Below are 14826 nucleotides of genomic sequence, written 5' to 3'. Positions count from 1 at the left end.
GACGCAAAACCGCGTTACTGCGTTCACTGTAAAAAAATTAAAAAATTTTATCTTCAAAATGTAATAAATCTAAAATTTTTCTTCTTGCAAGCTCGCAAGTCTTCTGGAAAATTTCAAATTGTTGGAAAATGACGTTACGTCAATAGGATTCCATTGATAATTTCTTATCACTAACAAGAAAAGCGTAATTTTTTACTGTGACTTTCTCGAGTGTCTTCAATAGATTCTTTAGTTATGAAAAAAAAGTCCTGATGTACATTATTTTGATATTATAAAAAAATTATTTTAACGCTATTTTCTTCTTCTTTTTTTATAAATACAAATAACACATTTTTTGTTTATATACTAGATGAAGCATTTAAAGCGTTACAAGTTACGCTACAAGCGTTAGCCCTGAAACTACATTCATAGCAAATCATCATAGCAAAAATTATCTCAGAGTTAGATAGTTTGGAAAGAAACAGATAATGACACTGATTTTGGGCATCTCAATGTATGTACCACATAAATATATTTATTTTTTTTATATTCATTTTATGAATACATACAGTGTTCTTTTTAATCCTTTTCATAATTATTTTTGAATGACTTTCTTATCATATGCACTAATTAATTGGTTAATTAATATAACATGGTTGATTTTTATGATATTTATTTTATATGAAAAAAAATCAAAATTTTGGAAGTAATACATATAAAACGACATACAACAACACAAGTGAGTAGTCAACTTCCATATCACGCTTAAAAAACCAGTTCTCGTCCGATCACTGAAGTTAAGCAGCGTTGAGCACGGTTAGTACTTGGATGGGTGACCGCTTGGGAACACCGTGTGATGTTGACCTTAATTTTTTTTTCTATTTTAGGCAAATAGATACATAAACGTTGATAATTCCTTTTTTTTCCTTAGAAAATAATAAGAAAAAATTTTTACTTTAAATTCAAGAAATCGATTTTTAAAATATAATTTTCTTATCTTACATTTAATATATTAAAAACTTTTCTGGGTATTTAAAAAATATTCAGGGTTGATTAAGTTAATACTTAATATTTTTTAAATTAAAATTAATGGTTTATAAAATAATTTTCAGCCCGATCAAATTATAATATTTTGTTTCAAGAATGTTTTAGGATCATTTTTTAATATAATATTTATTGTTTTAAATAAAATTGTACAATTTCTAAAAATATAATTAGATTCTATTACATTCTGCGCCGTATGACATATCGGAGAAATAATTTTACGCATCTCAATGTATCACATAAATATATTATACCTAATATTTTATTTGTTATTATTATTTATTTTTTTATATTCACATTATTGATATATTTACATTATGAATTTATTACGTTTATACTGTGATTTGAACTAAATTTTTAGTGCTCATATAAAATAAGATTAAATTTAATTTTAATTTTCAACATAAATTTTATATTTACACTTATTCCCACAGAATTGATATTCAAATACCTGTTGTCTTATAGAAACAAAAGACAGGATACTATATTATTCATTGAACAAGAGTAAAAGCATGCTCAGCTTGTTTGCATTATAAATAAAGGTATCCCATGAATATCCGATCATCACGCTGCATTTAGGTTAATTATTACTCAATGAATCTGAGTTGGACGTTATTTCAGTAAAAGTTTAATGAGGAACCATTATTCGCCGTCAGCATTTCAATATTAACCCTTTAACGCGTACATTTGAATTAACTCGAGCAAACTTGAGAATTTTATATTTCTTATAAAAAGCCCGCGTTAAAACTATTTTAGCAACTCAATCAAATCGTTGAATCAAGCGTACTAAATTTTACATAAAATATACACGCGAGATTTACATAAAATAACTAATATGTGAATTATAAAAAGTTAGTTAATATACTTATGTACATATTTTTAAAATTAACAAGCTTTGAGTTAATTCTTTGCTGAGAAAAAACTGTTTTTTTTTTATATTTGAATTATGTATTATATAGTTTACATTTTACAATACTTACATCCGCTCGTGTACATGAAAGAATTAATGATAAACGCATTCCTTTCTAATCTTATTCAATTTCAGGAAGAGCGGCGATAACTACGTATTTTCTATGATAATCTTAATAAAAAATTGTGTACTGATCAATTCAACAATCATTATTTTATCAATACGTCTTATTGGAGAGGGAAAAAATTCTACATAAATAAATGCGTACAATATCACAAAGTCACGATTACAGTTATACACTACACAAAACGAGCCGCACACACGCATGAAAACGTTTATGTATAAATTTCCATTTAGGTTTAATTTATTAATTTAATAATTTATTAATTTATTAATTTAATTTAGGATAATTAGTAACGATGTGAAGCAACGTCTTTTTAAAGCGTTTGTTTGAGAATGGCAGTTGAGAATAGCAAACGACACTTTAAATTATATATTTCACAAGCTTGCCAAGCGGTCGAAAAATAAAACCTGCGCATATTGCAAAAATCTGTTCCATCGTAAATTTTATACAAATTTATTAAGAAGAATTGTTTCTAACTAGCATACAATCTACGAACTTTATACAAAAAAAAAAAACGTAAAATTAAAATTCCTGGAGAAAAGTTCTTTTCTAAATAGTTATAACTTGTCTGGAAAAGTTTCGGAAAGATTATTTCTTGTTTTTATTTCGTATAAATCATCTCTTTCTTTCTCTCAGAAATAATGGCATAGTTCTTTTACAGCACTGGAACATAGAATATTTTTCAGCTGTGAATTACGTCACTTACAGTCACCTGAGGTCAAATCTTCGACTGCGCAGTTCTAAAATTTAAATATTAAGCATTCACCGTATAAAGACACAAAGTCGTGCGAGGAAAGTTTTCGTCACATAATTTGCGTTAAATTGTTTGCGACTTTAATCAATAGTGGTTAAACAGCGGTTTCTCGATACCCTCAATCGTAATCTGCGTTATCTTGCTTGTAAGATATTCTTGAAGACGCTGTTTCATGCTAACGTAAAAAGAAGATAATAAACGTAAGACGAACCTATACGTATATACTAACGTTAAAAAAATTTTTTCCATTCACCAGAATAACCAGAGCAACTTTATCTTTACCGTGCGCTATAGCAGAAAAAAGATAGTGACGTTTATTATCGCATATTATTTTCAGAAAGAATGAAATATGATATTGTATCAGTTATTGATTAGTGATTTATTAAATCGCGTTAATTAAGCAGAAATTTGTATACGTTATAAAATTTAATTCTTTTATTATCTACTCAGTGGAATAATAAAATATTTAATCTACTTAGTAGAATAATAAAATAATTTAATATAAGAGAATTTAGTACTGAGCATGAAAATTTGTGTTTATCGTAAAATTTAATTTTTTTATTATTATCAAAATAACGAAATATTTCATTCAAGAAATTCTTGGCTCTGCTATAGATTTCTAAATTCATTCGTTCTGATATAGATACACTCCCAATCTGACTGCTCATATCGTGGGGACGTATTTGGCGTGAGACACTGTGTCGCTTGCCGTGATAAATTCGTAGTTTACAATAATATAGTAGAAACTGGGGAGATTCATTTTCAGTTTCAAAAAATCGAAATACTTATCAAAAAAGCAAATTTTATGTCAATTACTGGATATATTAAGCTATTTAATAATATTTTGATAAGTAAAAATTAATGATTGATATAAGAAACTTCATGTTTTTATAATACGTTCCTTATATGCCAAATAGCTCCAAAGTTGAAGTAATTTAATAAAGATTGTTGTGTTAAAAAAAAACGTAAATATTAAAATGTATATCGTAAATTAGTTAAATGTAAGTTTTATTTCAATTAAAATTATGTTAGAATAAATAAAAAAATGTTGAAATAAATTTAAAAAAGACATATATTTATTAATATATTTGAACATATTTTTATTTATTTTAATATAATTTTACTAAAACCTGAAATGTAATTTCTTATTTATATTTAAATAAATTTTAATTATAATTAATTTTAAAAAATACATTTGTTATGTAACAAATAACAAAACAAATAAAAGAATTGAATTGCAAGAATATATTAAATTAAGAACTACATTTACTATCTAAACAGACATTAAATCAAACTCAGACACAACTGCATACTTTAATTTAAGAACAATAAGACTAAAAATATTTACTTGCCTGTATGACTTTCTGATAATGCTTCCTAGTTCTTGAACAATATGCATCTGTGCCAAAATACTTTGGGTAACTGCGCGGCTGTATCTGCTGCGTGTAGGAACACAATTATAACTGTCTCTAGCGTTTTGAATCTAGATGTATCCAATTGAATATGTACGACTTATATATAACTTTATAATCAACTGGGTCTTCCTATTAATAGTCATTTCTGTTTTTAAAATATTTTCCAGTATTTATGGAATAATAAATTAAAAATTTATTTAATACATACTTATCAATTATTGTCGTAAATAATATTATTTCTAGATAATACAAAAAATTCATTTAAATAATTGCATATATGCTTTCACGCGTTTAACTAAAATATGACAGAGACGACTATCACGTATATTTAGTATTAATTACAAAATGAAATTCCAATAGAATGATGTCTATAAAGAAATGCAATAATATCTAAGAATATGAAATACTTATTTTTAAATACTTAATTACAAATGTAATTGAAAAATAATTTCATAAAATATCATTTTTTCACATAATAATGTACATGTTTAAATAATGCATATTTAACAAATATGCATAATTAATAAAAATTTTATACATTTTGTCCGCATGAACCAGAGTGTGAATAAAAATTATGTATTATAAATTTAGGGGAATGATAACAATATGTTGAAACGTAATTTATGGATGATAGAAAGAAAAACGATAAATCATTTATGAGATTTAACTTTCTTCTCAGTAACTTTTGCAGTAGCTTATTTCTTGATGCATCGTTGTTAAAAAAGTTTTTTTATTATTGTCCGTATGCTTCCTCGTACTTCGTAGTATCAAAGTCCTCTCGGAGCTTAGCTCGACAATAAATTTGATTCTATATTTTGTTAAATATCGTTATTGAAACAGCAGTCTCGTCAATTTGTAAATATAATTTAGGCGTTTGTTCTGTTCGATCGAACGTTGCCCTGCAACTCCTCCTGAATCTCTTGGGAGGTTTTTCCCTTGGTTTCCGGAACGAGAAAATACGTAAATGCAGTGCCGACTGCCATGATCGTGGCGAAGATCCAAAAAGTAACGTCCGCGCCCAAACCATCGTTCATTGCCGGGAAGGTCTTCGTCACCAAGAACACCAGGATCCAGTTCAGCATCACGGCCATACCAGAAGCGACCGCTTTGGTCTCCGCGGGGAACAGTTCAGCCATCAACATCCATGGTATCGGACCCATGCTACGTATAAAATGCAACACCAAGTACTATATCGTTTCAGATTCATTTAAAAAAAAATCCGAACACAATTAGTTGCAACATTTACTCACCCGACGGAAAAGGAGATCATGAATAATGTCAGTGATGTGAGCGGCAGCCAGCCGAGATTGCTGACGTCACTTTCGCTCTCCTTAATATTGAAATAAGCACCGAGGGCCACAAGACTGACTAACATGACGCTCGAAGAAAATATTAGCAACGGCTTCCTGCCGGCGCGATCCACGATCAAAGCTGCTACACCCGTCATAATCGTCTACCAGAAACAATGTTTTCAAGTAAACATTGTCACGACAATTAAGCAGTTAATAATAATTGTAGGAAACGAGTATATTGCAACAGATATACATCATTGATATGTATCGCGCTAACAAGTATCATATAACATTCTAAAGAGCAGAGAGGAATAAAAACTAACAAATTATGTACATAATTTAGGTAAAATCATGCGCAATTAACTCACAAACATAAAAAGAACTCTAATTACACTTTAATAAGATAATAAAACTTCAAAAATATTTTCAGAAAAAAGTTTTTTAGTATTTCTTATCGCATCCTTTATCTGGATAAAATGTATTGTTATAGAGACATTACAATTCCATTTCTGTAAAAGAGGTGTATAAAAATGTTCTATAAAGATTCTGTAAAAGAGATAAATGTACCTGAACGATAGCCACAATTATAGAGGCGACATCCGCCGGCATCGAGCTTCCGGATGCCTGAAAAATGGTGACAGTATAGAAGATCACCGCATTTATGCCGGACAATTGCTGAAAGAGCATGCTGCCCAACGAAGCCAACAAAGCTTTTCTGGCTGCTGGATTACGTATGAGATCGAATATGGTCGATTTCCTCAATGCTGCCTGCTCGGCTTCTTGCTGCGCCATCGCGAGTTCCTCGGACGGATCGTAAGAATCTCCTCGGAGGACTGTCATCGCTACCGTGGCTTCCGGTTTCCGTCCTTGATTCTATGAAGATTCGAGATACGTTTCCAAATTTTTCTTTCAGTACCAAACAAGTTCGATCATAATTATTACAATCATTTTCTTCGATTGAAAAATTTTTTGTAAAACTTTTTTCAATACAATTTGTAAAATTGTTTTTTTTAAATATAATTTAAAATGACCGATATATGAAGAAATAGTAAAAAGAACGAATTGGAGAAGATTATCGATACCTACCACCAGCCAAATAGGCGATTCCGGCATCCATATGAAACTAGCCAGAAAGCCAACGTTTATGAGGCAGCAAATTATAGCGAACGCCGTGTAATTCGTCACCGATCCGAATATGAAGGCCAGCAAGATCCCAACCGTGAGGAATAGCTGAAACATAGCGCCGAGGGTGCCCCGAATCGAAGTCTCCGCAATTTCGGTAATGTAAGTCGGCACAACGACGCAGGCCGCTCCCACGGCGACGCCGACTATGAACCTGGCCACGTAGATCAGCCACAGTTTGGAGGTGAAGATGATGATCGCCCAGGATAAGACAAACGGGACGGTTAGCAGAAGAAGCGACGGTTAGCAGAAGAAGCGTTTTCTTCCGACCGAGTTTGTCGGACATCGGTCCGGACGGGACGGCACCCACTATCGCGCCCAGAGCCAACAACGAGCTGATCCAGGATCCCTGTTCCTTGGTGATAACCAGCCAAGAGGTCTTTTCGTACAACTGGGGTAGAACGGGAGACGTCCAAGCCAGGGCGGTGCCGACCCCGACCGCCATCAAGCAGGCTGGAAGCATTTAAACGGAGAATCGATTATAAAGACGAAACTTTGGAAGCCTGAGTAGCAATTTTACTTAACATTTCAAATTAAATTAACTAATTGAGTTTCGACTAATTGAGTTCGAAAAGATTAATAGGTATCGCGAATAATTACGCCTGATTACTTCCCGGATGGATTTTATTAGAATTATTAATTACAAAATATTCAATACGATGAATTAACTTTTTCTTGCAAGGTATCTTGATACTTTTAATATCAGAAATTTATAAACTGAATATTAGATTTAATATTAAGAGTTTTTCAAATTAAATATTACATTTGCTATTAAAAGTTCAAGAATTAAATATTACATTTTGCTTATTTCTTTGAAAATTTGTCGCCCGTGTTCACTGACGTATTTTCGTCCCAAACATTTAGCTCAATTCTTATCAGTCGCTGTTCAATCCCGTTACGCTCGTTTAGCGAAATACGATTTATCATCTGTCAGAGATTCACAGTTTATCTTTCTCGATAAAAAGCATGCCGAATTTCATAAACCCAAAATAACTTGCCGCTCTACCCTTTCAGTGAATAGTTTCTTTCTCATGGTGATTTACCGTATCACCGGCGCCGACTAGCAACGGCATATGCGTAAACATCAACGCAGATAATTGTGAACTAAATCCTTTCCGTATCATGCTAATCCGCTGTCGGACCCTCAGAAATGAAATGATTATCTGACGCGCGCAATAAAGCGGGCAGATAGGCCGAATTACTTTATCGGGTGCCGAAATATTCAAGCTACGATAACAACCGCCGTCGAGACTAGACAGTGGTGCATTATGACACGTCGGGGATGAATTGAGTCGATTCGCGGAATTATAGTTGCGCCGGACAGCGGGTCCACTGTCCTTTGAGATCCCGCTGCTCGAAAGTGGATGGTGTTTATTAAACGACAAATTTCACGGATACCTCCCGCTTTTCATCCCGGAGCAAAGTGCGACGCTTGTTTCAATTAAATATTACGACCGAGTTTTGGGATCGTAAGCGAGACACAAATTTATTCGACGAGATTTTATAATTATTATAATAACGGACTAAATATCACGGTGGAGAACTGCTTCACTTATTTGTTACACCTAATTTTGTAGGAAAATTAAGAAACTTGGAAGACTATCTGCAAGCGTAGTGTCCCATTTTCCGCGATTATATCCGTGTGAAGTTTAATCAATATAACAAGCGCAATCCAACTGAATAGCGTGACGAATTTGATGTTCAGTTAAATCCACTTCGTCCAATTTGCTAAAGTCAACCGAAATCAAGGTGCAGATTTCGCTTCGATTTTATGAAGAACAAACACTAATTAACGTCATTTTATAATAAAGATTTAACTAATGGCATCCTATTCATAAAAGTGTTTCGATGAGAAGCTGTATATAATTCTTTGATAATATCGATTTACGTTTTTATGCGGCTTCAGCTACTTGGAATGCAAATTGAATTATCTGCATCAGATAAAATGCAGTTAAAATTAATTGTAAGAAAAAACCGTAAGTATCGTTTAAAGACATTTTCGTTAAAAGAATAAAAGTATGCAGGGCTTTGTTATTATAATAATATCGTTATCGCTTTTTTCCACCGAGAAGCTCGAGTACTTGTACTGATAGAAGAATGTAATTTCCCAACAGGCAGATTTTGCGGATAACGAAGATTTCAACAGTCTGTATTAAAACGCACGTTCGATTGCATCTTTAATTTAATTAAATTGTATGATCTAATAATCTTTTTTTTCTCTTGCAATCCAACAATTTCACAAACATGAGCAGGAATCGATACGAGAAATCTGCCGTACTATAATTTGATTTTTAAAAGATATTTATTGAAATATTTATAAAGAAAATAATACTTTTCCTTTTATTTAAAACTAAATAAATATTTAAGTTACGTGATTGTTAATATTTCTCGTAATCACGTCAATAGATAACGTATGCTGACATAATAATCGCAATTAACGATTATCAGCTCGATAAGTACTCTGGAGTAAACTGATACTACCTGATTGAACGATTGTGTTGTAAAATAAATAATAAATTTACAGTTGCTAATTTCAATTTTTCATTATTTTTTGAAAATAAACTTGATAAAAGAATAAAGTTATGTCACATTTTTATGTTTGCGAATTTTTAACGTACATGAAAGACAAATACTGTGACCTATATTTTTATATTCACATTGAAACAATTTTTATTCGTTTTTATTCAAGTACACAAACTTTTTAATGTATTTAACATTAGTAAAATTATAAAGATATGCATAAGGATGTTTGATATATCATATAAATATAATCAGAAATATAATTCTGTCAAATATTTCGATAAATATAAATAATATCAGATATTTCAATATTAATGTTGAAAATATACAGTTTAATAAATAAATCGCCGAAATGCAAAAATGAATATTAAATATTATTAATGGTACATTCGATTCGGTTGCACATTTGCAATATTTACTGCACAACTTGATATAATATGTTACTCTTCGAACAACACATTGACTCACAAACAATGTAAATTATATTTAAATACGCATTCAATATCGACTGTTTAGTAAGTTAATGATACGTGCCATAAATTTAAACACATATGCGCATCGCATTTCGAGCAAGAGTGCAATTACACAATATATCAATCATAAACGTTTAAATTGGTAATTGTCAGAATGAGATTTTGCACAACCTCCATTCCGTCCTTCGACGATCCTTTTCGATCTGCCGATCGCTTAACATGCAAATGTCAATGAATGCATTTGGTGATACAAATGTTGTTCTATCTTCGTTATTCATTTAATGATATCACTATTAAATTAGTGGCAAATTATGTCCAATTTGAATTTTTAATCATTCTTATAGATCATCATTGCTCCTAATCTACGTGTCGTTAATTTAACTAAAACAATGGAATTAAATAATTTAACTTAAAAAATATTAAATTTGATTGAAATTTAGTTTATTATTTTCTAAATGTAGACATTACTACGGATGCTTATCTTATTTTAAAACTAAGCAGATCCACTACAAAAATGGACTGATTAGATAAAGTTGCACTTTTAACCAAATACACGTTTTGTGTTAAAATAATAAATTTAGATACACGTGAAAGTTAAAACTAACAAAATGTTATCTAACTTGAGGAATTGATTTCAAATTGATACTTTAATATTCAACAGTGAAGAAAGATAGAACAGCGTTTCGACTTGTGTCACTAAATGGCAAGCAGCCAATATACGCCGTTAAATACCGGAAATGGATGCGAGATACTGCCACAGCTTCCTGCCTTGCTGGCGTACAGGAACTCCGTCAATCATCCCTGTGCTCTCCATTCTCCTCTCTATCTCTCCGTTCTCCTCCATTTTCTTCAGCGACGCTGCTTCTTAAAGAGGTATCGAAGAAGAACGACTTTGTACTCGGTCTCCTCCGTGATGTCTTTAAATTAACGCGTTTCACGCTACCCTATATCCTTCGATTTTTCACCGCAAAAATAACGCGAACCGGAGATGCAAACTGAACTGATTCGGCACAATGCGAGGCGTACAGAACAGAATGGACGTATGCGACATCGGAGCCATCGTATATCACCACTGTCACTATCTGGTCACCATTATCACTAATCTCCCGCTTATCTGGCTTGATCGAAACGACAAAAAGATTTCGAAATCAAGATAATCACGGAGATGAACGGGGGCACGAGTGAAATTGAAATCCGAACGGAAGCGATGTGCTTCTGTAAAATTGGCGCTCCGCTTCGCACTGATCTCGCGTTCGCGTCGCGCTTTTCGGAATTTTTGCTTAATAGAAATAGATTAAAAAGTGCCAGTGTGCGAATCTCTCGACCTTTGTAATATCCCGATCAGAGTAACTGGATCAAACTGGATTATGGATATTCAAGAGCGTTTTTCCGAGCTACAGTTTTTGTAATAAGTTACAGCGCTACCATCCAGTCACCTAAAACTAAAAAAGTGAAATAGTGACTACTTTTTAATAAAAAAAAAAAAAAGGTAATCTCTCAGGCATCAAGATAAAAGTGACATTTTTAATCAACTTTTCCGAACAATTAAGGTCATTTAAGCAAAGAAAAAAAAACATTTACTCTTATTTTTCTAGATTTATCTATGGATAGCTTTATATATTTTTTTCACAGCATGGTTTGAAAGTGAGAGTCAAAATAAGAAAAGAATAGGGACAGACAAACGAACAGCTAACACTGTAAAATTATGCTACACTGGACTACTTAATAAAATCGAAGTTGCACTTAGAGATACAACTTGGTATCTTGCTAGCACGATGAAGTGACCACGACTAGCGTGAGCATTAGCCGACCCTCTCGCGAGTAATTGAGTACTGACAATGATTGAATGAGTTATGGCCGGTATTCATAGCCGGTTCTTATATTTCAAATTGTTATAAATACAGTCGTAAATCTTTTATAGAGCCGTATTAACATTTTAAGACATTACTTAAGACAGTCTTGAAATAAGAATTATTAGGTAAAAACATCGGCCTATTACGTCTCCAAGCGAAAAGCCAAACGCAGCATTCTTTTATACGTTTAACAATTGCTTTTATCTTTGCGTTTTCGGCAGCGTGATAGATTTTATATCAACTGCATCGCTTGTCTAGTTCTCGACTGCGTTGCAAGATAATCAGATGCAACAGACTAGTAAGAAATAGAAAGTAGTAATTGTTATTAAACGAGATTACAATAATATGAACAGACAGAATGTTCACATAAATTTTGTAAGTTTCCTAAGAATTTTCGCATTTTTTAGGAATTTTATCAAAAATTCCAAGTTTTGAGAATTTTTAAATGCAGCTTTAAAATAAATTCATTTTATTATACTTTCTAATGTTCCTTAATCGTACACAATCACAAAAAAAATTCTCTCGAGTTTTAAATGTTAAATTTGAGAAAATACTGAAGAAATAATATAAACTAAATATAGCGTATAATGATCTGTCCGTAATATGCAGAATATAGCTCACTGGAAGTATAGAAATCGAAGGGTGATTAAATACACAACGCCAATTTAGAACGATATATTGTCTTTAACTGTTATTAATTTTTTTTTTATAAAAATTTGTTATTCAATATATGTACGCGAATGTGTGTGCTATATTTATGTCATTTTATTATTTCATCGTCGACATTTTGCACTATCAATAATAACTAATCAAAGAAGCAATTTTGTCAGAAAGAAAAATAGAATTTAAATTTAAATGTAAAATTCCAAAAATTCATCTGAATATCAATAAAATTCTACAAAAATCTATGATTTTTCAAAGGTATAAAATTAATTTCCTGGAAATTCCAGGTTTTTTCCCGGTTTCTCTGATAGAACACTTGTATTTTACAAATTTAATTTATATCAATTCAGCAAAAAAAGGTAGCTAATTTTGAACAAATGATTTTTTAGTGATTTGACAAAAAAAAAATGATTTGAGTGACCGAGTGGCAACGATAGTTAATTACAAAAAGATATAATAATCATTTTTCATTAATCTTCACACTGATAAAACTATTTTTCTTCGCTGATATTGATATAGCAAGGTTTAAACAGCATAATAATATCTTTTCAAGAACCGACATCTTTCTTAAAGCATTTTATCGGCTAACACAAGACTTTCATTAATCTTTGAGAAAGGTGGAAATTGTATCAAAGAGAAAAAGAGAGAGAGAAAGGAAAGGAATCAACGTTTTGTAAAAATAATCTTTCCTCCTAATCTCACATTTATTTTAATGTCTGTTCAAATAATATTCTACATTAGTAAAATTTTTCACAAAGAATATTTTTGAGCATGCGAAATTGTGCTCGTTAAAATAATTTCTAGGAATAACGATGGATTCATTTACGCAAATTGAAAGTTACGCGAGAGAACGTGTACGCATAGTTCGCATCAAAAACAGAAAGCTACGTGTACAAACTGATAATTATTTTATGTGACAATGTGGTGAAATTCGTTGCATACACGAACCGTCCGAATTTACGGAATATTTAACAAAATAAGCAGATGCGTCCAGTGTAATTGTGGCGAACCGCACGTGCAACGTACAAAACGTCCAGTTTTCACGAACGGAGCATTCCGACGCGAAAACACCCGTCGAATTTACAGAGAGAAAGAGAGAGAGAGAGAGAGAGAGAGAGAGAATAAAAGCTTGGCCAAATGTGGCCGCTTACCTTTAAGCGGCGAGCCCCTAGTCGCGTGACAGGCACTTCAACCCGATTTCAATCGCCGGCAGAGCGCAATTCTCGATTTTCTCCACCGTCGCATCGAATTTCGCGTTCAACACGCGTTCCTCCATCTCCTCTTTTCCACGCCTGACATGCTCTCCTCCGACGAGTTTCCCGACGGAAACAGAGAGAGCTCGCCGACGTAGATTATTGCATTCCCCTTGTGAGAAGTGTAAGTGGATGCACCCTGAGGAACACCCGTATAGTGTAAATTGTTGAACTTCCGCGCGCCATTTCGCACGTTTCAACCCGTGGAGATCACCGTCAAGCCATTTTTATCGTTTTGCTTCTACGCTTTTTCCCGCTCTCTGTCCGCTACGATGTGAAAAATTTTAATCCAAGCTCGCTCCGTAAATGTTAGATAAATATCGCTTTCCTCCCGAGCGGCAATTTCACGTAATTACGAATCTCTTTATTTCAACGAGCTGTATCCAACAGGCAAATTTAAAACAAAATTTATGACAATTCAGGAAATCGTTTGAGATCGAGATTTTATTGATCTCACTTGATTGATCGACTCTTCCTGCTTAATAATGCATTTTCGTGTGTATGTCAAAACGGATTGAATGGGGAAAATTGCTACTGCATCAATTTATCGCTTGAATTTTTTTTAAATTAACGCAAAATAAATTTCTGTTGAGTATACACCTTATTGTGTAGAATTGAAACTTTATAAGGGTGTATATATGTATATCACATTTTAAAACATTACAAAAAATAAAAAAATTTTATAGATTGTTCTATTATTATATTTGAGGGTCTGTAAAATTTGAACACAATTATTTTATTAATTTAACATTACTGAATTATTTAATATTTTATTTACTTTTGAATCTTATGGAAAATCATGTTTTGTAGTACTTAATTTACAAACTTGATAAGGAAGTAACGTTATATTAAATTTTGTATATATATATACACTGTATAATGAAATTTTTATAAATATTCGAACAAAAGTTCATTTTATTCGTTGTAAATTTATTTATATAAAACTGCAGCAAAATATGATCATTGACGCTATGTAAGTCATTATAAGCTGAATTATTTCGTTTGTTCTTTGCAGCTGATTTTAGGGTCATTCTTATTCGATTATAATGAAAATTATTGTGAATTGCTCGTCCTTCGATAAAAGAATATTCCTAGCATTTTACTGAATCCTGAGAGATATTTCAAGAAAATTGTTTTTATCAAATGAAGTCATCGTTAACGCTTGATTTACTCCGTTCCATACAGTTTTGACGAAATCTTTAAATCTAATAAATTTAACTGCAATAATGAGGTCGATTTAACTAAATAAATTATATGTTACACGACACGATTATTATCCGTGCCAATAACTTCTGTCAAACGAACACCGCTTGTCATTTAATAAACGTAAATTAAACCAGTCATAGAACATAACGGTAGCCACG

General features: G+C 32.0%; 1 protein-coding gene and 1 non-coding gene across 2 annotated transcripts; one reads left to right on the top strand and one right to left on the bottom strand.

The window, feature by feature from the left end:
- The first annotated feature begins 725 nt into the window (after nt 1-725).
- LOC113004271 lies at nt 726-844 on the top strand. Its single transcript, XR_003268947.2, has one exon. It is a non-coding gene; the product is annotated as a 5S ribosomal RNA (ribosomal RNA).
- A 3549-nt stretch (nt 845-4393) lies between these two features.
- On the bottom strand, nt 4394-11588 carry LOC105197057 (facilitated trehalose transporter Tret1). The gene is given in 6 exon segments (XM_039454168.1): nt 4394-5387; nt 5477-5679; nt 6086-6391; nt 6605-6958; nt 6960-7153; nt 10426-11588. Coding segments are annotated over 6 exon segments (1464 nt in total). The 5' UTR covers nt 10538-11588; the 3' UTR covers nt 4394-5092.
- Nucleotides 11589-14826: the final 3238 nt, after the last annotated feature.

The sequence above is a fragment of the Solenopsis invicta genome, chromosome 10 (assembly GCF_016802725.1).
Source record: "Solenopsis invicta isolate M01_SB chromosome 10, UNIL_Sinv_3.0, whole genome shotgun sequence".
Taxonomy (NCBI): domain Eukaryota; kingdom Metazoa; phylum Arthropoda; class Insecta; order Hymenoptera; family Formicidae; genus Solenopsis; species Solenopsis invicta.
The sequence above is the reverse complement of the archived record's forward strand: the minus strand, read 5'-3'. Positions and strand labels throughout refer to the sequence as shown.